Genomic DNA, 25,961 nt, shown 5'->3' on the forward strand with positions numbered 1-25,961 from the left:
TTCTTCCATTTAGATGTAAACATTACCTTATCAATTATCTTATTATTTAAAACAAATTATTAGCTGAATGTACTGAAAGGGTAAACTGGTTCTCACCATGGCACAAGAGTGAATAACCATTAGAAACAGGCAGAAATGGCATGGAAATGGAGAATTTTGTTTACCTCCCTCCACTGCGAATGCATCTGTTCTTCTACAAGCATGGTACAAACCACAGCTGAGATTTATTGTTTCCAGTGGAGCATGTTCTACCAAGCAAATCCAACCTCTTCTTCAGTGTGACCAATCTTTCCTGCTCTGTCTGAGGCCTGCCCCATTCATGAGTGCATCTTAGGATGTAATCTTACTTCTTGTAAAGGCACAAAGACCATCAGAGCCAATCTAAGGCAGATATTGGTGAGAAGGATCAGAAAAAGGCAGAGCTCTGCCACTGCCTGTTCCCACACATGGTACAGATATCCCCCAACCCACTATCTTTTAGTAATTCCAAAGACATTGTGCATCTGATTTGTGAATGCCATTAAGGAACTTGCATGACACACCCCCGTGATTTGAAGAAAGCAATAAGGTCTTAAACAAAATGTAACTGGTACGATAATCATGGAGCGTTATGGTACAACCAGCTCCCCAGAGCACTGGCTGTAGCGCTGTCATGGGTCTGTGTTATAAGCTGATTTGCTTATCAAGCTCCCTAATACTTTCCTGTCCCTTCAAAGTGAGGATTGCTAGTGCAGCCCATCAAAGAGAAAGGATATTCTCCTGAAATTACCATAGCTCCAAGTTTTGGCACAGCTTTGGGAATTTGACCAGTGTCTGCTGGTTCCAGTAACGCTTACACAACAGCTCCCACACTTGTCAACTTTTAGTTTTCATCATCAAATAGATGGGCATTACAATGAACATTACAACTCAGAGCTACTCTGGTGTGAAGTAGGAGCTCTGTTCGGGTTTGCTGGGTCTTCTAGTCTTTTTTTATTTTTTTCTTTTTTTCTCTTTTTTTGTTTGTTTTGGGTTGGGTTTTGGGAGGTTTTTTTTTTCAATGTTACTATACAAAATTAGGTATATAAGCTTTTCAGATCACATCTTGATTATAAAAGCAAAAGGGCAAACTTTAATGAATCACTTTGACTTCTACATTTATACCTGCAGTACTATATTGCTGAGTGGCTTTAGTCATGTTATTTAACAGTCTAGTGTCTTGGTTTCCCTGTCTTTGACACTGAGATGAGAGAGGTGCTGAGGCTTCTGCTTCTGTGCTTTGTACAACTGACGTGAAAATGTGCTTCATACACAGGTGTTCACTCCATATTCTCTCATTGCTGATATTGGGCTTCAGTTATTTGCAGACAGAGGTATTCTGGGGCACAGAGCAAAGAATAAAGCAAGCCTTGCATTCCCATTCAGGCTCAATAAGAGTGGAGAACAAAGTTTTGTGCCTTTTCCTGTCTGTCTGAAAAAAACTAGCAAAACTACGTAAGACAAAACAGTTGGGGACTGAACATTAGTGGATAAATACATTTGGAAAGAAAAAAAAAGAGAGAGAGAAAGAGAAACGCTTTTTGTGTAAGTAATGTAAACCACGTTATTTTGCTCATTTTTTACATCTGCTAAAACCAGCCCTGATACAGCGTATTGAAAACCTCCCTGTTTTTCTCAGTCAGTAGATAAAAAGTCTTAAGTAGTGACTTGCAACAGGAACCTCATCTGTTGCAAACACTTCGAGCTTTCCTTATTTCTCAGAGAGGAAGTATGTGGCCTGTTTGGCAAATGCTGCTCTACATGACAGCATGAACTTCACAACACGCTCATTCGACTGGCTGCTCCTCGACTTGATCAGCTAAACCTTGCTGGCAGCAGGAGAGCAGTATTATGACTACGGCTTTTTTGAGAAATACTGCAATCTGGAATACCATGCCTACCATTTAAAGGTAATCATTGCTCTGATACATTTTATTATCTGCATACAGGACCAAATGTTTCCATTTTATTTATGTAAAAGAGAGTTCTATTTGATTAACAGTGACAGTATTCAGAACGTGGATTTCAAGTGCCACCAAAGATAGGAATAGAAAAGCCTGCCTTGAACAGTTTCCTAAGGAGTAGTACTAAAGATAGAAGGGACAAGAAGTATGTCTGCTGAAAGCTCACAGTAAGATAGATGCATAGGCACCTTATGCTGAAGCAAACTGCATTTCACTATAACCCAAAATATGAGCTCACAGATTAGTGGGCTTTTTATTCAAAGCGATAGAAATTTGCATAATGGGGTATTTCTGTGTTGTTTCATAGTGGCATGTTTCTGTGAATTACCTTGATTACAGCATTATGTTATTCCTTCTAAGCTCAAAGGTACAAGTGCCTCAAAGTTGAAAGGATGCTCAATTTGATAAATGACAAAATAAGAGAAATTCACCAAAAATATGCATCTTCTGAAATCTAAGCTGCTTTTTTTTTTCCCCACATGAAAAATAACAGGGCGCTGGTGCTTTCATTTTCTCGTTAAGTGGGATTCAGACATTACCTGTAAACCAGTTTAGAATTAAATTCTAAAACCTTGGTAGTAGTATAGATGTAAATATCAGGTAACAAAAATAGAATATAGCATCTCAGGAACAATGAATGTCCTAATGATACTAGTCTGCAGCATTCCTTACAGAGGGGCTTTACTCAGGTGCTTATCTTGCCTTTTTCTTTCTCTTAGTATTGTAGTTTCTTTATATTTATTAATTCTCAATAATTTTAAATTTATAAAGTTCTTACAAAATGATAGACTTTCCTATGTGCTGTGCTATTTAACTGCTCCAAAAGTGTGTTTTCTCAGAGAACAGATTCTGGGAGAGGAAATTATTGGTACGTGTGCTGCATGCAGGAAGGGAAGGCATAAGTTGTACCACAGGTTTTTGGGACCCACGATGTAGGTCAGTGAGACTCCAGTCTTGATAGGTGAAGAGTTCATAACTGCCGAGACTTCTGCCACTGATAAATAGGACATGAAGCCGGACTGGGGCTGTAGATGTTTCTTCACCTTCTTTTTAGGAACAAAAAGAAAGCTGTAAAGATCACTGAACCCCACTAGCTGTGCGTTTGCAAACATCTATGGCTGCAGTGACTGGCTTTCTTTAAACAGCATGTGCACAAGTGGAAAGGGGAGGGGAGAAAGGGCCCAAGCATGGAAGACTGCAAATGTGATCTTAATAGTTAAAATCAAAGTTCCACACAAGCCTGAGGAGGTGGCCTGCGAGCAGGGAAAGCGGCAGGTAGAGTTTGGTTTGCAGCCCAGCAGCACAGCAGTCCCTCCAATCTGAACCACAGAGGCACTCCTCCATGCAGGGCTTTGGGCTGATAAGACACAGCAAGCTTAGCGTTTATCACCTGCCCTTAATTCTTCCCAAATCACCCTCAGTGAATGACTTTCTTTTGATCTGGCATAATTATTTTCTTCTACGACAGAGGGATGCCACCTCTACTCGTATCCCAAACTGTCACCAAGTTTAAGTGAGATGCAGTGCCTGGAGCAGATTCACCATTTCGAAAGAGTATCATCTGTAAAATTGTGACTGTTCTGCTATTGACTTAAATGATAAAAAAAAATCAGCTCAGCCACAAGATGCTTTACAGTTTCCTGTAAGTCCACTTTTAACAGAGTATCTAAAAATTTCAGAAGACTGCCATACCGTTTATCATGTAGTGACACGATGGATTTACATTGTGCTGCCAATACTTGACACAAGCATGAACTACTTAAGCCGTTAAGTTCTAACATGCACCTGAGAGTCATACACAGTGTTGTTTCAGAAATCCTTATCTAAAAACAGTGAGACACCATTGCCAGCAAGCAAGTAGAAACAACGTTTTGCCCCCCTCTCACACCATTTCAGAGAAAACTTCCAATTTCTTCCATTTCCATCCCATTTTCAAATGTCTGAGAGTCGAGCCATACCTCAGGGCATTCCCCCCCCCCACCATTGACTGGACTCTAGGCACCTTTACTCTGCCCAAATGCATAATGACAAAGTGGCCCTAGTGGTAAAACCTAGTTTGCTATCTGCCATTTTCCTTTTAATCACTTTGGATAAGTGAATCAGCAGCAGTGGTCACAGCTTTCCATTTGCTTATTTTTATTGAACACTTCTGCCATGACTCTAGAGAACATCCTGAACTCTCTGTCCCTTTCCAGACTTTATACTGCCACCAGTGGTAATTAGTGACAGTAAACCAACATGGAAAATGTAATGAAACGCAGCAAACTGTCACACTAATGACATCAAAGTCCAAAATGTCATTGCTCTTCACTGTTACTGGTATTTTCCATAAATCAGATTCTGCTGCATCTAAAGTAGCCGCCCTGAGCTGCACACTCTGTCCTGTTGATTTTAGAGGTCCTTTGAGAAGAGCAATGATTGATGCGGCAAAGTGAGCCAGGCCAGTCTTGGCTGTGCTGTGCAAAAATACGAAGTAGGCACATGCCTGTTGGCCAGTACTCCATTTGTCCGGACTAGCAGCAGGTGGTTTGATTACAAACTACATATAAAAGCAAAGCTTCAAAAACACTGCAAGCAACTTTCAGAGTTTAGACCCTTAAATACCATCTAGGGAAATGAAGGTGCCTTCTCAAATGTGCCATGCTTTCAGAAAGTTTCTAAGTGTGAGGTAAAGTTCTCAGAAGTCTTTCCATCATGTACAAATGCTACGTAGCACTTTCCAAAGTGACTCAGGCACACCTGAAAATTGTATCCGCTGTATCTTAAAAGCAGGCAAAAAGCCCTTGAGCGCACTCTGTCACAAGTCTGGTCGCTAGTAGGATGACTTGCTTTCCTGGCCCTCAAATACCAAGATCCAGAATAAAGGGGTAAATAGAGGTAGGACTCTTATTTTATTTTTCCAGACTTCTGTGACACAAAATTCAAGTGCTATTCTCATCTAAATAATGATTGTATTGGTTAAAATAGACAGGCATAAGATATTTATGCTGCCATGCTTGGCACCTATCTGGAATCGCACAAAAATATTGGTAACTGCAGCTTACTTGCTATGCACTTAGCCAGATTTGAACTGGCCTTTTCAAGTACTGCAAAAATGCATCTACTACAGCACAGACCTCAGCAGAGGTTGTCTTTCCAGGTGTTTATCCCACTTCTCTGGCTGACTTTTTCAGCCCCAGTGAGCTCTATTGCCATGCCCAGGAAATTTTGCTGGCTGATTTGAAGATGAGCCAGGAACATCTATAATATCTGCAGCCAAAGTACTGGCTGCATTATTCCTATGCATATGCCTTTTATTCTTGATGGGATACAACTGAGAAAAATGTTGAAGAAATTCAAATCAGGTCATGCAAAAAAATATCCATAGTTATTTCAGGAAATTATAATATTGCAAGTAGACAGTGCCCGCCAAAATGAATTCTGAGTTTTAGAAACTTGGGTGTACTTAAATGGAGAACATTTTTTTTTTTGTTTTCTATCAAAAGACACCCTTTTATTCGAACATGAATACCCAAATAGTTTATTTAAATTTAAGGCTACTTCGTTATTCATCTTCTAGACTTCTTATATCAGGCAATGAAACAGGGTTTTGTTCTTGTGAAAGCAGATTTCAGACACTTGTCAGAAAGCCACTGGCACAGCTGCATCCTACAGATGTGCCGCAAGCTAGTTCCTGAGTGCAGACAAGTGAACGAGTAAAGTGCCATTTGGCTGGTGAAATAGAGACTTCTAGCAAAAAGCCTTCGGGAACAAGCACTAAGAAGCTTGAAAATCAGATGAGGTAGAGTCAGACTGTGCATTACCACCTGTTTTAGCACTGATCTACTTGCATTTGATAAGACAAATTCTCTTCCTTTTAAATGGTATTTTATTCTATAGGGTGTCATCCTAAACTCACTGTAAGACATCAGAAAAATATGGTATTAAGCAATATACTCAGTTCTGCCAATCTTTTTCCAAAATACAATTAGTAATAAAGTCTCACTGATTTCAGCAAGTGTTTCTCAAGTTAGACACCTATCCAGCCAGCACCGTCAGGCTCCAGCCTGTTGTAAGTAAAAAGGAGCATACCAAAGGCAGCAATTATCTTTGAAATATGTAAGCTAGAAAAGACTGAAAGATGCAGAATACCTACACAATGCTGCTAAAGCTCCTGTTACCATTTTCACAGGGCAACTGGCAGAAATATATTTTAAAAAAATACCTATCCGCTTGTGGTGTTGCATTATTTTGCTTTAATGTACAATTTCAAACAGAAAGAACTTATTCTCTTCTACCTTTGAAAACATACCATAGCATGAGACACCTTCCCATGCAGAGGGTTTTCCTCTCTGTCCTCTGTCAGGGATAATTAGGATGGGTGCAGTAAAGTCATGAGAGAAACTGTCCCTCTTGCAATATTTAGTCCCAAGATTGTCTGATACTGTTTCTTGTATGTCCACCAAGACTTTTAAAGACAAGTATCTGAAGAATTTGCACCACTGGCTTTATGCAGGAGGAAGGTTTGAGGCATTTTGAGGCAATGTGTTACTTAAAAAAAAAAAAAAAAGAAAAAGAAAAAAGAAAACAAGAGGAAAAATAACATTGCCCACATTTGCTGAGAGCGCAACTGCATCAGAAAAAAACCACCAAACAACATTCTTACCGTTCCGTAATAAAGCGACATAATATACACCCAGTGCTGAAAACCAGATACATCAATCTAATTAATTTCTTTGTAGCCTCAGAACTCCAAATGCTGAAAAGAACATTTTGTCTATGAAATGACTGTACAGGCATGGCTTTGCTGTGACTTCCTATTGTGCTGAGGTACTGGTAATGGAAACTTTTACTACATTGCGTTCTTCTGAGCAACTTCCCTAGTTGTGGTTTTCTGCTGTTCCCCTGATAAAAGCACCAAAGTGGTGAGAGTTTAGCAAGTATGTAAAACTCTCACATGAATTTGACACAAGAATTCTCAAAAGAAAAACTGTACAAACTTGGAGACACCCAAACTAGGTCACTTCTCATCTGTCAGCACAGCAGGTGTTATTCTGATGTTTAATTTCAATGTCTGCTTTGATTTAGTTCTGAAGAGCTTTGACAGATTAGAAGCACAATGGGAAATGCTGTGAAAATGCCAAGAGCCTCTGTAGAAACAAACGCGCCGAGCCAAACAGGTAAGCATTCATTTACTTTCTTTCAAGAGAAAAGGATGTTCAAAATATATGGCACATTGATCCATGTGTCTTCCTTCATCCGCCTGATGTAGTAAAAGCAGGCCAAGTGCATGGCTGTTGTGGGAGAAGGAGGGCATCCACTAGACAGTGCTTATTTTTAGGTACATTCTAGCTCATTTTCCAAGAAGTACTTTTAATTAAAACCCCCAATGTTAATACTATTATTTGCTCATGCTCCTTGAAAGACATTCCTTCCAATTCAGAAAGCATTGAAACACTACTTCAGAAGCCAGAAATACCGTATTTTGACATACTTGCTTGCGATCCAAATTTGTTCTTGAAATTTGGTTTTGCTTCAAAGTTAATGATGCTGTTTTACTTAACCTTACTCATGTCATGCTTGCACTGCACCTGAAGCCTGGTGTTAGGCAGTTGCACTGGAAGTGGCACACAGCCACCTCGTCACCAGATTTATCATAAAGCTCGCACAGAAATACACATTTCACAGGCCAAGCTGCCAAAGAGGGACCCAACACATCTGCCCTATACATCCAGATGTGAAAAAAAAATCAGGTTGCAAAGCCCCTGGTAGGCTGGTAGAGGTCATGCATCTGAGGGGGAAAGCAAGAGGGATTCAGTGACCTCCTAATCCACAGCCTCAGCTTTCGTGCCGCATAATGACAGACAGCTGGTACAAGGGCTGCAATAAATTACTCCCCAAAGGTAAGGAAGAGAAAACAGTTTGGGGCTTTTTGTTTGTTTTTTTTAAGAAGAAGGCATTAATCAAACTTGTTTGTTTGTTTTTTGTTTGGTTGGTTGGGGTTTTTTTTGTTTTTTAAGAAGAAGGCTTTAATCAAACTTTTGGGTTTTTTCATGAAAGACGGCCCAGTTGGGCTGCTCATTATTACAAGGATAGATAATCAGTCTGGTTTCACTGGCTTTGGAAGGAAAACCAGCACTGCTTTTGCCATGGGCAAGAACTAGCTGACACAGGCAGCCATGTAGCCCTAGATCCTAATAAAGCAGAGACTAAATATTGGTAATGGCTACTCAGAGGCCCATAATGTGAACCGATAAATTTTTCTGGTGAAGAAGAATGGCTTATGTTGATATTCCCAACAATGGCTGTCACAAATTCCATAACCATCAAAACAGAGATGTGCACACCCTCAGAGAAGGTGATGAGACCTTGCTGATGAGTAGGAGAGTGAGGCATTGCGGCCATGGCTGTGACCAGGTTTGTATTGTTCACATACATGCTGAAAGTCAGGATTTAGCAGGGCTAAAGCCAACTGCGTCCCTCCCAATGACATAAATAGAACATACCCCTAAAAGATAACTCAGCAAACACTGATAGCAAAGCAATTGCAAGGGGAAATTACCCACTTAGGAATTCAGGGCTCGATCTACTTGCATTCTCCTACACGTCTAGCACACTGCACTACACGTCCTACACCAGCGCTACACCTTTGCTGCTGCCTGGCGAGGGAACAAGTCTCCCGTAGCCACAGTGGCATGTGCCGAGGCCCTAAGGATGTCTTAGACTCATATTGCTGAAATCGCACCAGGTACCTATGTTTAAACACCCAAAGACAGCTTTCTGGCCATAAAAATGTTAGGAGTGATGGAACACCTCTTCTGTGAGGAAAGGCTGAGAGAGTTGTGGTTATTCAGCCTGGAGAAGAGAAGGCTCTGGAGAGACCTTAGAGCAGACTTCTGTACTTAATGGGGGCTTATAAATAAAACGGGGACAAACTTTTTGGTACGGTCTGTAGCAATAGGACAAGGAGTAACAACTTTAAACTAAAAGAAGGTAGATTTACACTAGCTATAAAGAAGAATTTTTTTATGGTGAGGTTGGTGAAACACTAGAACAGGTTGCTCAGAGAGGTGGTAGATGCCCCATCCCTGGAATCGTTCAAGGTCAGGCTGGATGGGGCTCTGCGTGACCTGATCCAGCTGAAGATTTAAGTGAGGTGAAAGATCTAATCCATGGACTTACAATAGTCCAAATAGTTATTAGGAAAAGCAGGTTTTACACTGGCTCATTTCAGTGAGACTGAATAAAGGACTGAAACAGAAAGGAAAGAAAGGAAGGAAGGAATATCTAACAAGGGGGAAGAAAACACTTAACTGGAGTCTGCAGGTTTGATCTGCAGTGTAAACAGGTTCATCACACCCCTGTAAGCCCCCTGTTCTGCCTGAGAACTTTACTGAAAGCAAAACTTTGTGCTTTCCTCACCTTCAGTGAGGAAAGTCTTGGTCCTGAGAAAAGGAACAGTACGTAAGCTGCATTTCCAAAGGAGACATTTGGACTCCAAAGATGAATTCACTTTATCTGAAAGCACACTGTATGGGCAAGCCTGGCATAACTGAGCCGCTGAAACAGGGTGGCTACAGGGCATCAGGGCTTGTGAGCCCACCCCCTCCTCTTGCGTCCCTTGAGACCCTGAATCAAGGGTTAATCCTTACTGAGCCGCACCTGCATAACTCTCAGTTCCCAAGCTGGCTGGTTTAGATCTAATTTGGGTACGCCAGTGTGACTCTGCAGCCACACCTTACGGCTGCTGCACAAACAGCCTCCCAGACACACACCAGTGCCCTCCTTCACCATCTCTGGTATATACCACGCCATAAATCATAGTCTTTCTGCTGGACAGTAAAGCTGGGATGATGCAGGGAGCTTAGCACTGAGCAGCATATTTCCACTCCAGACAGGGACCACAGTGGAGCTGGAGCTGGATCTGGATGCTCTAACTATGCTCTCCCTTCTCTCTAATAGTGCTTTGTAGTCCATTCCCAATGAATAATTTGAAGCATGCAATATTCAGACTTGCAGTTTGCAAGATATCCAGGGATGAAGACATCTAAAACTAGCATGTATTTCATATTCATTTCCTACTCCTAACACACACACACCAAATTAACACCTGGTTCAGTGGAAATGACTGTGCTTCGATCTTTCCATTCTCAGATGTAACCTACACTTGCACTGTGGAGGACAGGTTCTGTTAGAAAAACTCAGGCAAATCTTTTTTCTGTTACAACTTAAAAGTGTGGGGAGCTCACCAGATCAAATTTGTTAGATCACTATGAAATCTGGGTGTGGAGAAACAATGTAATTTGTTTAGTCCCTGTTTCGAGGCTTTTGTATTTGAAAGGAGCTAGTATGGGTTCTGTGAAATGTCATAGAGTGCGGTAGGGTATTTTACATGACCAAAAAACCCAGTGAGGTTTGATTTAAATGCCAAGTAAAATGAGATCTCGTTTGTGGAGTAGGAGGGTCAAAAGGTTTTGGCTAGTACAAAACCCCTTTACTTTCACTCTAATATAAGTACATGTAGTTTAAGAGGTAACGTTTGCATGGATGTAGCAACCAACACTATGATTAAGTCCTTCCTTTTCAGATCTACAAATCAACATGCAAAATTGAAACAAAAACAAATGTAAAGATGAAAGTGTAAGTAAAGTAACACAGACCTTGCTAGAGTAGAGAAAAAGGCATGTACCCCACAGTGCATAATGAAATGCAAACCACCAGTATGCAATGAAGGAGGAGCAGAAAAGCACTTGTCTTCCACCCTTTCAGTATGGAAACAAAATATTTCTAAGTAAACAGCATAAGTTGCATAAGTTTTAAAAAAAAGCATTGCTAAAGGCATTGTCATCAAGCTAAAATAAAATCACATTCCGTGTAGAACTGCTGTCTAACAAGCTGCAATAAGAAATTAAGTGACAGTACTTTATCTTCGTTCTGCAGTTCTTACAACGTACCTTCTGGCATACATGTGTTGTAGTCCTGGGAAAAGATTTTGCTTTGTTGAAAAAGACTCAGCACTTATACTTGGGTCTTGTTAGACTCAGGTACTAAGCAGTTTCAAAGAGAAGAGAAGGTGTCTCTTAATTTTTTAGCAAGAAAAGGGAAGCAATCAAAGATGTGCTTAGCACAGAATTTCTTCAATATAGTTAAACTAATTGTATAATAAGTTACAGTAGACTAATCACGGCAGTTGGCTGATTAATACAAAGGTACTGGACTAGTCCTGCTTAATTCAGTGACACTAAACTACTAAGAAAACCATGGCAATACTAATACCAAACACACTGCCAAACTAATCAATGCCTGCTCCAGAGTCTACACAATCTATGCATCCATAAGGATGCTCACTAACTGTATCGTGGGGCTATTTCAATGGGCAAAAACTAGCAAGACTAAAACTTCCTACAGTCAGTTTGAATATTAAGGTAAAATGACCCACCACTTTGCATAACAGAAGTCCCTACAACGTAACAATAAACAGCTACTCAAAACCAACTGAGAATACATTGCTTTTTATTTCCCTTAAATCGCGGATGTGGAGTATTTTCCTTAACACTATATACTCATTATCGCTGCTGTGAGGATAGCAAGTGTAAAACTTCTTCTCTTGAATATATTTCTTTTCTGCAGACTCACGTGTTTGCTTCAACCTTTCATCGTTATCACTGTGAATTATTTGTAAGGCCCTGGGACACAGAAGCTGAAACCACAGGGACAGTTTCAGCATTCATTCAGGATGCTGTTTCTAGGTTTCCCTAAAAAAAGTCTTCCTTAAAGACAAGTTGATGAGAGATCTATATTAAATGAGAAAACCTAACAAGGTACAGAAGTGTGCCTATCTCTTTGGGTAATTTCTTCCCTTCCCTGAATCCATTCCCAATTTGCACATGTTGAGCTACACAGGAGCCAAGTATGGAGATCAAGCCACCTCTGCAAATGTACAGCTAGGTGGTGTTACAAAGGAACAGGGCACTGATCCTGCTGGAGGCAGAGGGAAAGCATCATCACCCCACAAGCCGGTGGAGGGGACTGTGACGTGCAGAAGGAAGGGACCCACTTCCAGGAGAAACAAAGGCAACATATTGCACGATCCCTCTTGCCAGAACTTCTGCCAAAGACCTCAGAACACGCAGCATGGCACATTTCTGAATCTCCCACCTGTCAGCATTTACTGGGCCCCACAGATTCATGCTGAATGAGGGGCTCTTGAATGTTTGATAGTCCCAGTCTTGTACAAAGTGCTTCCTCCATCCTTCAGAAACCCAGGAGACTCAACACGTGTCCTACACAGTGCCCAGAGTCATCCCAATTTCTATGAAAGATATTCTTATCTCTTTACTGACCTCAGTTCTGTAAATTATAGTTGTATAATGATTTAATTATAAACACCAACGTTACTTCCCTTCAATTAAAGATAAGGGCATCATGTACTACCTCTAGTAGAGTTTCCACACAAAGGGGGAGAATAAAGTGCTCTGGCTGTTCAACAAGCTAATTTTAAAAAATGATTGGAAATGGGCAATAACGGCCACATCCTCATTGCCCTTGAAGTAAACTAATTTCATACCTTTGAAAAGTAGCGCTGGTGGTAAATGATGGGACAATTCAACATGCATCTTTCTTTCCTTAAATGTAATGCATCAGCTTGGCTCAAAATGGTAGCTGGAGGCATTCAGAGACAGTGCCATTAATCAAACCGGGTTACTTCCTAATACTGTAAATACTAACTTTTCTAGTTTCAAACTGAATATGTCCTTTAAATATGGTAATTACTAGAAAAAAGTGGTCTAAATTTAGTTGCTTACAATTGACCAAATGACTGGTTTTTAATATCTTCAGATACTTCTTAAACTTATAGGCTCATCTTTAGCTCTTTATGTTTCCCAAGTGACATTTCACAGTGAGATTTTTTTCACATTTGACCTACTATGTAAAATAAACAAAGAAAAATCTGTTTCTGCTTCAGAACTCTATCTTAGTTTTAAGTGACATTTTCTTTCTTCTTTAACAGGTCAGGAGAGTGATTTCCTTGCTGTCCTCTATGACTATCCTTCAGCAGACATAAGCCAACCTATATTTCACATAGGGGAAAAACTACGTGTGCTATCAGAGTAAGTTGATCCATTTTTTTAAGTTAGGTTTTGTTACAATTGATGCTAAGCTCTGTTATATGCACTTGGCCCTAACTGGATGCAGTTCAGCAAAATGAACTCAGTTCAGAATTTGCAAGGAAGGATGCTTAATCATGGTGTAAATTTCCCTATACTTTCAGGATACGGGATTTCAGATTGTTCTTTGATCCTTGGATTCCCCTGACATGGTTTCTGAAGCTGGATTCAGACTAACCTAAAGTAGGACTCAGACCAGAACTCTGCTCTGAAAAATTATTTTAGAAAGTATCCCCCACCATGTTAGTGGAAAACAGAGCAAGAGCAAAAATATTTTGAATCACATAGAAAAGTGAAATTATTCTGAATTTCTCTATATCAAGTGTGTCTCTCATTTTCTCTCTCACCCTTTTTATCTAACTCCTTTATGATTAGGTCTTAGAACTTCACCTGGGATTTAAGGCAACTGTAACAACAATAAAATTAAAACTAGCCTTTTTTCCCCTTAATTTTTTTTTAAATTGATTCTGCATTTTATTAGCGGGGAAAAAAACAAAAGGGTTAAAGATTTCCCAGACAGTTCCACTCATAAATTTATGAGTCCCAGAAGGAAGCAGCAGCCTTAAGAGCACTATTTCAGGCTGACCTTAAGCATAGTGCAAATATTGGCACACACGTGAGTGAGCACACTTCTTGAAAAATAGAAGCCAGCAGCCCTGATATTCTTTTATGCACAACTTGTATCAGCACACAGTGATCTCCTAGAAGTCATACAGCCTGCAGCCACTGTTTGCACTGGTTAGAAAAGAAAGATGTCATTTTTGCAGCTGGTGGAGCAGACGCATTCAAGAGGAGACCAGACACACCAGATAGCAGAGAAATCCTCTGAGGATTTCTAAATTCTTTAGAAAAAATTCTCTGTATCTGACTGAGGAAGTCAGAACATCAAATTGCTGGGGACAGAAGTATTCAAGAGAAGTTATCACAGACTGATGAATTCTCGGAGTCTTCTCCAGGCCACTGTGACCTACAATGGCCTTTGTCAGCAATAAGATATGAGGCTACGTGGACCTTTGGTCTGTCCCAGAATGGCTGCAGTTATGTTCTGCTAACAAAGTGCTTTCCCTGCCTCCCTGAACCTAGAGGTCACAAGGCTCAGACAATACCACTACATGGGCATTTTCTGCTGATGGAGAGCTTCCCTAAACCAGGGGAGTTCTCTGGTAAATTCTAGCTGTTTAAACCTTGCTGCAGTTTGCATAACATACACGACATGGTACAACAATTGTTTTAGCTTGGCAATTCCAGCTTAAAGCCTCACTCCCAGCTTTGATCAGCCATGAGCCCTCACAACGCCATGTGACTACATATGCCCATAGCAATGGAAATCATATATATTGTGCCATATGCATACATGTGCTGCACAGTATGGTCTACTGGACAAACACCTTCTAAAAGAACTAGGCTTCTGTAGTAGCAGATTTTATCGCATTTGTCTGTTGTGCAGTGATCGAGAGCTTCTCCTAATAGCAAATAAGAACCAAAGCAAGGCTTGATGGGAACTTTCCTGTTCCTGTTTCGAATCAGCTTGTTCACAGAAGCCAAGAGATTCCAATGCTCTATGCAAAGCAAAGCCTCCTAGTGAAGGACCTCTTCTTCCCTGCTGGGGTATGTGCTGATGTTAATAGGAACAGCTTGCCTGCAGAGTTGCTGCACATAAGCCGCAGGCATGATCTTTTTCTCAAGTTGTTCAAAGGAAAAAAATGCAGTGGAAAAGAGCAGTGAGGCAGCATGACCAGAGCACAAGTGATGACCCCAGAGAAGCCAGCACGAGCAGGCGGCACACGCTGCTTTTATAACAGAACCTTTTCCGCCTTCTACCAAAGCAGTTATGTGTGGCGGTAATCAGCCCCATCAGTCCTGCCAGGAAGAAGATATATGGAACCCCCCCAGAAAATACAACCCCTCACAAATATTTGTGACTGCTCTGGGTTGGCAGAATTAGATAAGCACCACTTGCATGGTTTCTCACCCTCCACACTTGACAGGCACTTTTCATTACCAGATGAACAACTGCATTTAGCTGGCAGCAGTCATACCAGATGTCCTCCAGTGATCTCCCCAATCTACATAATTTCTGTGGCTCCTGCCCCAGGAGAGATGTGCTGCTTTGGGACTTCTAATTATCATAGGGATTTTTCAGGGTTAGTAATATTATAATTAGGAGCAAAGGAGATGCTGAAGCTGAGATATTTTTTGTTGTTGTTGTTATTGCAGTTCTTGGTTCTTCTGGGAGAGTTGTGGGGAAAAAAACCAAAGTAACTTAAACTGCTTATATATTATTTCATGTCAGCTAAAAACCCACAAACAAAACTTGTATGGCCCTGAAATTTCCAGCTCTGAACAGTAGACACTTCCCTTTTCCCCTCAGCATATACATTTTGGACCACGGTCCCAGTAGCTATAACTCACAAGGTTTAAAATAAGTGTTTTCAACTCAGCTGTTTTGACATACACTGACACTCTGGTCTGTAGTCCAGACAGTATTTGGGAGCATTTATATGAACGTCCACAAACACAGCATTCAAACACAAGACACACTACTATCTGGATTCAAACTCCTAAAGTAAGAGGTGGTGAGAACCCATCAGCATCCTTGCAGTGATCACAAAAGCTCTGCAGCATCTTTGTGAAAACTCTTCTTCCTCTGCCCTTCCTCAGGAATTCAAAAGCCAAAGCCAGCATTCAGTATCACCGTAAGAACCTAAGATAAATCAGTGAAAAAACCCATGTCTCATCATCTAGTTTCAGCTAGGAGGTCTTTTTTTGGGGAGGGGTCTAGTCAGCAACTCATTGAAGGAAAGGAAAAGAGCAAACCACGTTCTGTTAGACTGAAAACCTGTGTCCCAGGCAGACAGGGCCCATTTGCTGAGTATCTCTACCCTAATGTTACAGGAGTAACTACAGGACTGTTCAGACAGAGCATACTCAGCCGTAAGCTAAATGTCTTGGATACTAGTACAAGTCTAGCTGTGGGAAGGCAGAGAATAGCATGGTTTAACCACTGAGTATTTACCCTTCTTCTTTTAACTAAAGAAAAATATTTTACTTACTTACGTAATTTAAATGGAACAAATGCAGCTTATTTCTGTGTCCAAATTTGATCCTGATGCAAGTTTAGAAATAGAACTACTCTAAATGTAAGAAACTCTGGTCCCTTTTTGAATACATAGATTCAGGAGCACAGACAGAAGGTTACAGGCTAATCTCTATGTTTTAACTAATTTCTAAAATAAGGACAAGATCCGAAAGTGCATCTGAAAATACCCCTTCTCTTGCTTTCACACAGTGAAGGAGGCTGGTGGAGAGTCCATTCCCTTACAACAGGTCGAGAAAACTATATCCCAGGAAAATATGTAGCAAAGGTTTACCACGGGTAAGTAAATGCATTTCCTATAGCCTTTTAACACTACATTTCTACATAGACTGCCCTGTTTAGTTATTCAGTGTCATAATCAAAACAATGGCAATAATGACTAGACACACAGAAATTTTATCTATTGATAGTCTAAAATATTTCCTTTGAAATCTGAGAACATCAAATCCACATTAAGTTTACATTATACGAAAAGGAAGATCCTTAGTTTTAAGTACAGGTAAGGGTCAAAAAAACCTAAAATGTCATATAAGATATTCAAAAGACTTCGTTTTATGGACTGATCTCTAATTTTAAGACATTAAGAGACCTTATTTAGAAAGAATTTTTAGTATTTACAAAAAGTAAAATTTAAGCTGGAGTTGCCCTTGAAAAACAGACCAAAAAGAACAAATAGAAAGAGTAATAATTATTCAAGAATGTAAACTCTGACACTGGAAGAACTAAGGAAGGTTCAGAGGTTTCTTGTTGCCCTAGACACCAGTCAGGAAAAAAAAACAACATTAAAGCACATACTTACAACCTTTCTGGCAGAAGTTTTAATACCTGTTTAATTTTAGGCATATAAACTGTAAACTTCATTGCAATTTATGCAAGCGTGTAAATCTGAATATGCTTTTATACCCTCCTGAAATAGAGATATTTTCCCAAAGACGGGGTATAGACATGATAATGGAAGCCACTGTCTGAAGCTTCCCCCAAACCGTTTTGCTGATAGCAGCTTGGATCAAACACACAAGAACAGCATTAAACTAAAGTGCCAATAACTCCTACACCAGCCAAGCAAGCTCAGTTGCACTTTTAGTCACTACCTGTGGCAAAATGCAGCAGTGTACCAAGCTACGGTGAAAATCTGTAAGACTAATTCTACTTTCCCTTATCCACAAAGCCAATTAACTTGTATGTCTGGACGGTTTCCTAGCATAAACAGAATGATTGTATTTTATTTTGGGTTTATTTATGACACAATAATTTTGGGGAGTTAACAAATGTGGTTTAAATTAAAAAGAGGGATTTCACTAGTGCCACAAGTATGTCAACAATATACCATGTCCCCAACAATTTAGATCACGGTGGCTCAAAAACTTTTGTTATCCCTAATAAATGCAAACCTTATTCACCTTTCTCTTAGCATCACAAAAGTTAATGGAACTCAAAGAGAGCAAGATTTTCTCCATAAACCGTGGAAATATGCCTGGACATAGTTGAGAGAGTAACTACAGAAAGCCAGTGTTATTTTTGCAGTCACTTTTCCTGGCAAATGCTGCACTTTCACGGCCACATGCTGCTCTGTGTTTCACTGGTGTCTGAATTTCAGAATATGTTTTTTCCTGCCCCACAGCTGGTTATTTGAAGGGCTGGGAAGAGAAAAAGCAGAGGAACTTCTACAGCTACCCAACACCAAAGTTGGTTCCTTCATGATCAGAGAGAGTGAAACTAGGAAAGGTGAGAAAACATGATTTTTCCCTCTTGATCTCAGGCATTAACAGTTTTACAGATCTTTAATTCACTCCCTGTCCTGCTTCAAATGGATCAGTCTGAAACCAGAAAGATGTATGAAATGGGAAGGCAAAGGCACCCAGTGAAGCATACCAGTCTTCACCAGTCACCTGCATTATGAGCAGTGTTGGGTTAGTGATGGCCACGGAAAGTACCACAGGCATCAGCACAAACAAGAAACAGTTTAAACGCTATTATTTACTTTGGTCGCATGCAGACATTATTAGGCAGTGAGTCTTTGCAAGTGGAGGAGAAGTCATCATTTTGCCTTGGTCCACAGAAGATTGCCTGAAGAAGCTATGAAATACACATCAAACAGCAGGGGTGGCTGATAAGTGCATTTCCTATATACATAGATGGCTCTTTTATTTACTTTGTAAAAATTACATGCTTTCAATTTTATTTTCCTTCATAGCAATTCTGTTGCTACATGGGAATTGTACTGTACACATTTTATACTTCCATTCTCTTCAATGTGAATACATTTCCCGTTGTGCAACATGCTATCTTCTCTTTTTCTGAAGGACTAGAACACATCCTAATAACATGGTACCACAGTTGAAAGGGAATAATAAATCATTTGCTCTGACCTCTTGCATACCACAGGCCAATTAGTTTCATAATACCTACACTAAAGTCAAAGAAATTTAGAATCAATGTTCAGTCCTTACCAACTAAATGCTGCACTATAGTTTTAAACAAAGAAACAGGAAAATCCAAGTTGTCATCTCCTGCCAGGACTGCATTACCAGGTATCAGGTACTGCGTTATTGGGAGCTCACTAAATCAGCATACCGGGATGAGTCTGGTCCCCTCTTCAGGGGAAGGCAAACAACTTCTTTAAAAGTCTGTTTCCTTTGCAACATTTCAAAAAATCCCATACCAGCAAAAATAAGGGGAAAACACAACAGAAATTTAAATTCAATCAAAATCTCAGGTGCTGATGCTGGGCCCTTTATTCCCTTTTTTATACTTAAGTATATCTATAAAGTATGCTATATAAGTAGAAATTAGGATGGCCACTGAGTTTTTTCAGTTTTTTCTGGGGCCTTTTGGATCGTGACACCACATCTTACAGATACTTTGGTTGTGGTCGCTTCTGTCCATCAAGAATTAGGGCTCTGCTTTGGTGTGATTAGTTCTTCTCTTTCTCCAGGGTTATATTCCCTGTCGGTGCGGCACAGGGAAGTGAAACATTACAGGATCTTTCGTCTTCCAAATAACTGGTATTACATCTCTCCACGGCAAACCTTTCAGTGCCTTGAAGACCTTGTGAATCACTACTCAGGTAAAAAGAACTGCATAATAAACATATTTTCCACTGGCAACTGTAAAACTATCTAGCAAACGTCCAGAACAAGCAGTTTTGTCTGTGTCTGAGACTTGCAACTAGCACCACAGAACAAGTAATGGAAAAAATGTCAGTTTATATCTTTTACTTTATTTTGGATCCTAAATACATATATGCTGCTCTTAACAGTACAACTGAAATCAACCAAAGAGCTCAGCTAAAGACAGACAGATAGGCTCTGCCCATACCGGTATATGATATTGTTTGGCCATGTCAACAACACTATTTGGTCCAAACACTAATGTCTAGCACTTCCCTAGACAACTTTCAAATACAGTTTGGAGGTTAGCACAGGCCAGGGGTGCCCAGCCTCTCTCAGAGCTCAGCTAAAGCCAAAGTTTGGGTGTACAAAATATGTTAAGCTGTACAGAGGTACAGATGGTTCTGGGTCCCAGGCCAGAGTTCAGCTCCTGGCCCACTTTGTTTACTAGCATGGACATGTCTGCCATTTATTTATTTACCAGACAGACAGACAGATAGCATCAGGCCATACAAGACCAGGTACTGCAATCATGTTTCTCTTAGGAACCAATACATTACACAACCTTATCTGCAGCAGAAAATTCTCAGAAATGTTTATTCCCTATTACATTAGAAGAGTATGGCTAGATTTTATCAGCAGAAGCTATCTCCAGAGACTCAAGTTGTTAGCTCAAATCCAGATTCAGCTGTCATTTTCACTAATATCAGTCCAGTGGGTGATGCCTGTTTCAATGACAGTTTTCCAGATATATGGCAATTTAACCTGTGTCAGAGAGATAACTTAACAAGCTACACAATTAGGTTGCAGCAGTTACCATGCATTAAAACAAGAACATTTTAAAATGAGGAAGGAAGATCGCAATAAGTTAATTGCATAGAAGTTGCAAAAGGACAATAGATTCTTTAATTTAACTAGTAATGGGTACTTTGCAATCTTAAAAGTGTAGAGCTACCATATCTCTGTATTTCATAGGTAAATGAAAAAGCGTGTTGGCCAAAGAATACTCTGATAAAATGGGCAGAAAAAACATACTCACATCCAGAACATGCAAAAGAAACTTTCAAGTCCAACAATGTGAATAGAAGAGTGATAATTTGGACTGGATAATTTTTGATTATTTTATTTTACGTTTTAGTTGCTGACAACTTTCTCCATTTAGAAAGAAGGAAAAAACTGAAGCCTAAAATTGGTGTGGGAGGGAACCCAATACTTTTAACAATTAACATTTTCACTTGAGTTACCGGTATAAGAGGAGACATAGTGAGGTTTACCTCTCCTTCTTCTGCCACCATGAGATGATACAGAATCTCACCCTTAAATAAGACTCAGAGATGTAAAACACTAGCATTCAGCTGCAATGTTCTCTACTTGGGCAGAAGAATATATGAAATGTTCCTAGTGGAACAAAGAGAAGAGGACAGAGAGAAGAAGCATAGATGAAAGGAACATGTGAACCTTGATTCATTCCATAGCCATGTTCCACAGCAGAATAGGTGCACACGCAATCCAATCTGAGTGGTTTCATCTTGCATCTGGTTTAGACTCTGTATGGTTGAGATAATGGGAGGCAAAAGCAGAACTCACTGAGGACTCAGAAAACCTGGCTTTAAGTCCCTGCTCTGCCACAGACTTCTTACTAGACACTGGACAAGTCACTTTATCCCTCTGTGTCTCAGTTACTCACTTGTACTGTGGGAAATACACCCCAGGATAAATTAAAAGGCAAAGGTATGAGGAAAAGAAAAAGTTAAGCTTACAGTGTCGTTGCTGAGAACACACAATATATTGACTACTGCTACTACTGTGTCCAAAGCTGTTTATTTGAGCATGCACCAGGTAAGGAAAACAGTGAAGGTAAAGTGAGCAAAGATTAACTGTCTGTGTATTAATTTCCCTGTTCAGAAGTTGCTGATGGTCTCTGTTGCGTCCTTACAACACCTTGTCTTACCCCGTGCACTAACAACAACAGCGTAATGAATCAAGTTCCTCCTGTGGTGATGCGGAATAAAAACTTCAACTGGAGAAATATTCACAGGTACTACATACAACACAGGCTGCCAGGAACAACACAGGTTTTTTTCCAGCCTTGTACATACTTCTACTTACAACACAGAAGAAACAGCCATTTCCTTCCCCTGAGATCAATTGTAAAGATTAGACAATCTTCAAAGCTGCGGACAGCAGGTTGACCCATCAAAACTGGATGTTCAGCTCTCTAACTGGTCTGCCTTTGAAAGGAAGTGTAGTTAACATTCAATCATTTCTCCTATCCAGCTAAAAGCGTGGCCACATATGCAGTCCCTTTGGGCCTCAGGAGTCCTCCCCACCAAGGGGGAGGAGTAAGAGCCAGGCCATAAAGCCTGGTCAGATCCACCAGCAATGGCACACTAACGTGCAATAGCTCACACGTGAGCCCCGACAGCCAGAGGTGGCTCCCCCTTGTTCACACGGTGGCCATCCATGAAGCAGCACAAGTGCAGTGAACATGTTATCCCAGCATATAGCTTTCCTGCTGCGTGTGTCTCAGTTCACAGTCCAACTCAAGGTTCACGAGACTTCTAATACCATGACTGCAACTAGAGAAAGTAGGTCAGGTTTCAGAAGCTGGTGAAAAAAACCACCTTCACAAGCAAAAGCACCTCTTATTTTTGAAGCATAATTTTCCCTTCACTACCTTTCCTTCACCAAGCATACCGAGTTGCTTACAAATGCAAGCAACCTTTGTGCAGTATCAAGGCCATTTTTCCTACAGATTAAGAAGCGAGAGAGGAAGTATATAGACATTATTTCAAGTGCTGAAAAATAATTAGATATTACTGTTGTATTGATTGTTTTGGAAAATCGCAGGCAGAAATGTTTGGTGATTTATGAGACAGGAATATTTTTTATACAAGAAAATTAATATCATTTGGTGTAACAACTGTTGTTTTTATTTTACTAACAGTCCCAGTTCAAGTAGCTGAAACAGTAAAAAAATTTTGTTTTTTTAAAGGTTGGAGGTGAGTGACTACACTGAAAGCACCCTGACAGCAATGGATGATTCTTGTCTCAGCTATGGCCTACGGGAAAGTATTGCTTCCTACCTCTCCTTAACAGAGGATGGCAATGCTTCTTTTGCAAGTGCCAGGAAGAAGAAAGCCCAGTCTCTTATATACACAGGCAGCAAACGTAAGAGTGCCCTTCACTTGCCACCTACATGCTATGAAGACTAGATGTAAGACAACCCAGGGGAAAAAAATGGAAACAACTGAGGGATTAGAAGAAAAACCCAGAGCATCCTGTGGTCCTGCAGTCCTTTGACAGCTGAGAGATACAAGCCCACCAGCTGATGATGAAATGCTGGCAACGCTTGTGGATTTCCTCTTCTGAATGTTAACCAGAGACCTTCTTAAGGGTGCCATCTCAGCCATGGCATATGCTAGGAACGTCCCCAGTGCACCTGAAATTAGAACCTGCTCACAAGTAGAATAACCTGATAGACTCTAAGTCAAGAGCCAAGTGAGGCAGATGACTCTTCAGCAAGGGTTATGCCCACCATTATACAAAGGTGACTGCATAGGGAAAGACTAACTACAATTAAGTCTTACTCTGGTATTCTCCGCAAGGCCACAAACCATCTTTACAGAACCTACCTATGCTGAGAAAAGGAGCCTTTTTCTTCTCCATATAGAATAATTCATCGTCATTGACAATGACTCAGAAAGTTGTCAATGACCCCAAGAATATCTAACATCCAGCACCCAAGAAACACCTGATTATATTGACTCCATACTTCTGTCATCTTTAGGGAAAAAGAATAAAATAATCGATTTTCCAAGTGGCATTGAATTCAACTGATGGTAATAGCCTGCAGTGTCACAAAGTGGTCACAAAATTAAGAACAGGTTTAACTCAATGAGAAAAGCAGTTGCTGCTTAGCCTTGAGCTGGGAGTACAGACATACCCAAAAGCATAACTCAGCTGCCCATAGTCTAGCAGATATACAACAGGGAACAAAGCGGGTTTTAAGTATAAAGTGAAATATGGTAATATCATGCCTAACTGCAGAGGTAGGCTCGCAAAAGTGTGACCTTTTATGAGTAAAGGACCAGATTTTAACCTCATGTCCTGAAGGCACCTGCATATTTATGTGTAATATTTATGTTAATAGCAGCTTTTTAAAATAATTAAACTAAGAAAGAAAATCAGCAACAGTGGATGTTAAAGAGTTTTCTGAATTTCTTCTGTGAAGAGAGGTATGTCAAATAGTCATGATGTATCTCATCAAACCGCTTAAAGATTTCTGACTTGGTTATCTGAAATTTCACAATTGGAGAATTTCTCTCTATATATGTACCCTTTGCTAAGTGATAAAGGAGCAGCTAGCATGGTCCTTTGAACCTGGCTTGAGACTCCTTTCTAAATCAATTAGTCACATCTGGGAGTGTGAAATGCTGCAGTCTATGTTATTGAGCTGAGATGCTTTCAATTTAATGTTCTCTCATACCTTTTTATACAGATTTGAGTAATGAAGGTTTGGAGAGATAGGAAATTTGGTTTTTATATATATATATAAAAACCCCTATATATTTCCTCTGTCAATACCTTCTAGCACAAATCTGTGCTCTTCAGATCTTGTAACAGATCATTTGCACTAGCAAGAGAGATTCAGAGGTAAGAATATTTCACAGCATAATTAAACATGTTTCAGAGTGTAAAGGTTGAATGTAATTTGGCTGGTAAACATTGACCACCACAAAGCAAAATGAACTCAGGAACTCTAGGTGTTTGTATAATCTCATTACTGTTACTGATCATTAAGATGTTATGGTGACTGCATTTTATCCAGTGAAATGTATATGGGGAGCATTACAGATTTTTAAGTCATGACTTGTATTTATTCATTAAAATAATACCCAGTAGTTACTTTGTCTTGCTTTTAGAAAATGGTCACCAACCTAGCACGCAACCACTATAAACGCTGAGTCTTGCAATGACACTGCCAGAAGGTATCTTTGACAGATCAAAAGAATGCAAGAGCACACGTGACTGGGTAGCGCTTCAAACACGATCTGTAGGAAGGGGATAAGATGTGTTCTGGTGGCGACAAGTTCATGCAATCACGGTGGTTGAGTTTGGAAGGGACCTCTGGAGGTCACCTGGTGCAACCACCCTGGTCAAGTAGGGTCACCTACAGCTGGTTGCCCAGAAACATGTCCAGATGGCTTTTGACTGTCTCCAGGAATGGAGACTCTACAACCTCCCTGGGCAACTTATGCCAGTGCTCCGTCACGCTCATAGTAACAACATGAGAAGGTGACAAAAACTTGTGAATTCTGCCATAAGAGATGGCTGCATTTCACAGGTGGTCATGGGGAAATTCTGTGAGGTCTGGCCATTTCTCATAAATAACTGAAAGACCATCACAGTGACTCTATAGAAATCTGAGGTTACCTAAGAGACAGTATCAGAAATACCAAATTTGGGTGGAGATGTAGCAAAACTGGGAGCAATGGAGAAAAAGTAATCAGAGGTGGTTGGTTTACTTGAGAGGTAATGAGGCTGGTAAAGGCTGGGGGGGGGGGGGGGGGGAGAGGAAAGGAGATGATAAAAGAGGGAAGAAAGGGGATCTAAAGGGTAGCTAATCATACAGTCAGGGATATTTAGGGTCCACGTCAGACAGCCCTGCACCTGATTGCAGTAGTTTTCAGCGGGGCAATAAATATGCTTTTTCCACCACTGGCCGCCCTGCTTCCATAGCTAGGAGGCTTCTGGTGCCTTCCCTTGCTCCCGAGCCTGGGAGCTCTCTTTCTGACCCCCACCAGGGAATGCCTGGAGGGGACACCTAACATATCTGCCTCCACTGCCTCCTGCAAGAGATGGAGGAAATCCACACTGCTGATCCACTCTTCCACATCAAAATTGCAGTGGTAAACAAACCAGTTAATTAAAAGATGAAGTCAAACACCAGGTTAATGCTCTTAAGTGATTTAAAACAAGACCATAATCACTGAGACTACTTTTTTTCTAATCATACTACCAAAAGACAAACTGTTATAAAAAGTCCCCATGTCAGCTTTGCATTGCTTTTGTACAATCTTTTTCCAGATCTGTTCCAAACAAAATCTTTTATAGGGTAGACATAGGAAACTCAAAAACATTTTTCTATTTCAGGTGTAGGCTTCTTGTAGAGAAAGTTTCATACATCACTGCTCTCTGCAGGCTAAGAAACTATTTTTTTATGCATGACAGAGACAAGGAGTGCAAAACTAACTTTTGCAGAAAAGCTGTATTGCTTCATGGAATTTTCCCTCAGGAAGGCCACATCTGGTACATATTCTCAGTTTCATCATTCTTAATCTGTGTGCACCTCCTTTTTTTTCCAGTAAAATTAAAAGTACGCAATGATTTTGGTGTCTTGGAACAAAAACAAGACACATCCTTTTACAAGAGGTCTAGGTGAGAAATCTGAGTAAACCAACAGTTGCATTCTGCATCACTTCATTTTTTAAAAAAAAAAAGAAAAAAAAAGAAAAAAGAGAAAGTATATTTTTAAGCCAGTGCTGTTACTGCTTGCTTTTTATTCTGTCAGTATATTTCACAAGAAAACTAAAACCACCATGACACTGCAAGGATAAAAACT

General features: G+C 40.3%; 2 protein-coding genes across 4 annotated transcripts in view; one reads left to right on the top strand and one right to left on the bottom strand.

Annotated features, from left to right (window-relative positions):
- The window catches only part of TG (thyroglobulin), a 164,662-nt gene that overhangs the window by 36,670 nt on the left and 102,031 nt on the right, over window positions 1-25,961 (bottom strand). The gene's annotated exons all lie outside the window — the stretch shown is intronic.
- Window positions 1,727-24,240, top strand: SLA (Src like adaptor). Of its 3 annotated transcripts, none has more exons than XM_040586504.1 (8): window positions 1,727-1,928; window positions 7,050-7,141; window positions 12,973-13,072; window positions 16,419-16,505; window positions 17,848-17,951; window positions 19,162-19,293; window positions 21,242-21,374; window positions 22,332-24,240. In XM_040586504.1, exons 2-8 carry the CDS (start codon window positions 7,081-7,083, stop codon window positions 22,549-22,551), a joined length of 837 nt encoding a protein of 278 aa, XP_040442438.1. In that variant the 5' UTR covers window positions 1,727-1,928; window positions 7,050-7,080; the 3' UTR covers window positions 22,552-24,240. The 3 variants fall into 3 exon arrangements, with proteins under 3 accessions (XP_040442438.1, XP_040442439.1, XP_040442440.1); XM_040586505.1 differs by lacking the exon at window positions 1,727-1,928 and adding an exon at window positions 6,576-6,791; XM_040586506.1 differs by lacking the exons at window positions 1,727-1,928; window positions 12,973-13,072 and having other exon boundaries at window positions 7,054-7,141.

This window comes from Falco naumanni, chromosome 3, assembly GCF_017639655.2.
Source record: "Falco naumanni isolate bFalNau1 chromosome 3, bFalNau1.pat, whole genome shotgun sequence".
Taxonomy (NCBI): Eukaryota; Metazoa; Chordata; class Aves; order Falconiformes; family Falconidae; genus Falco; species Falco naumanni.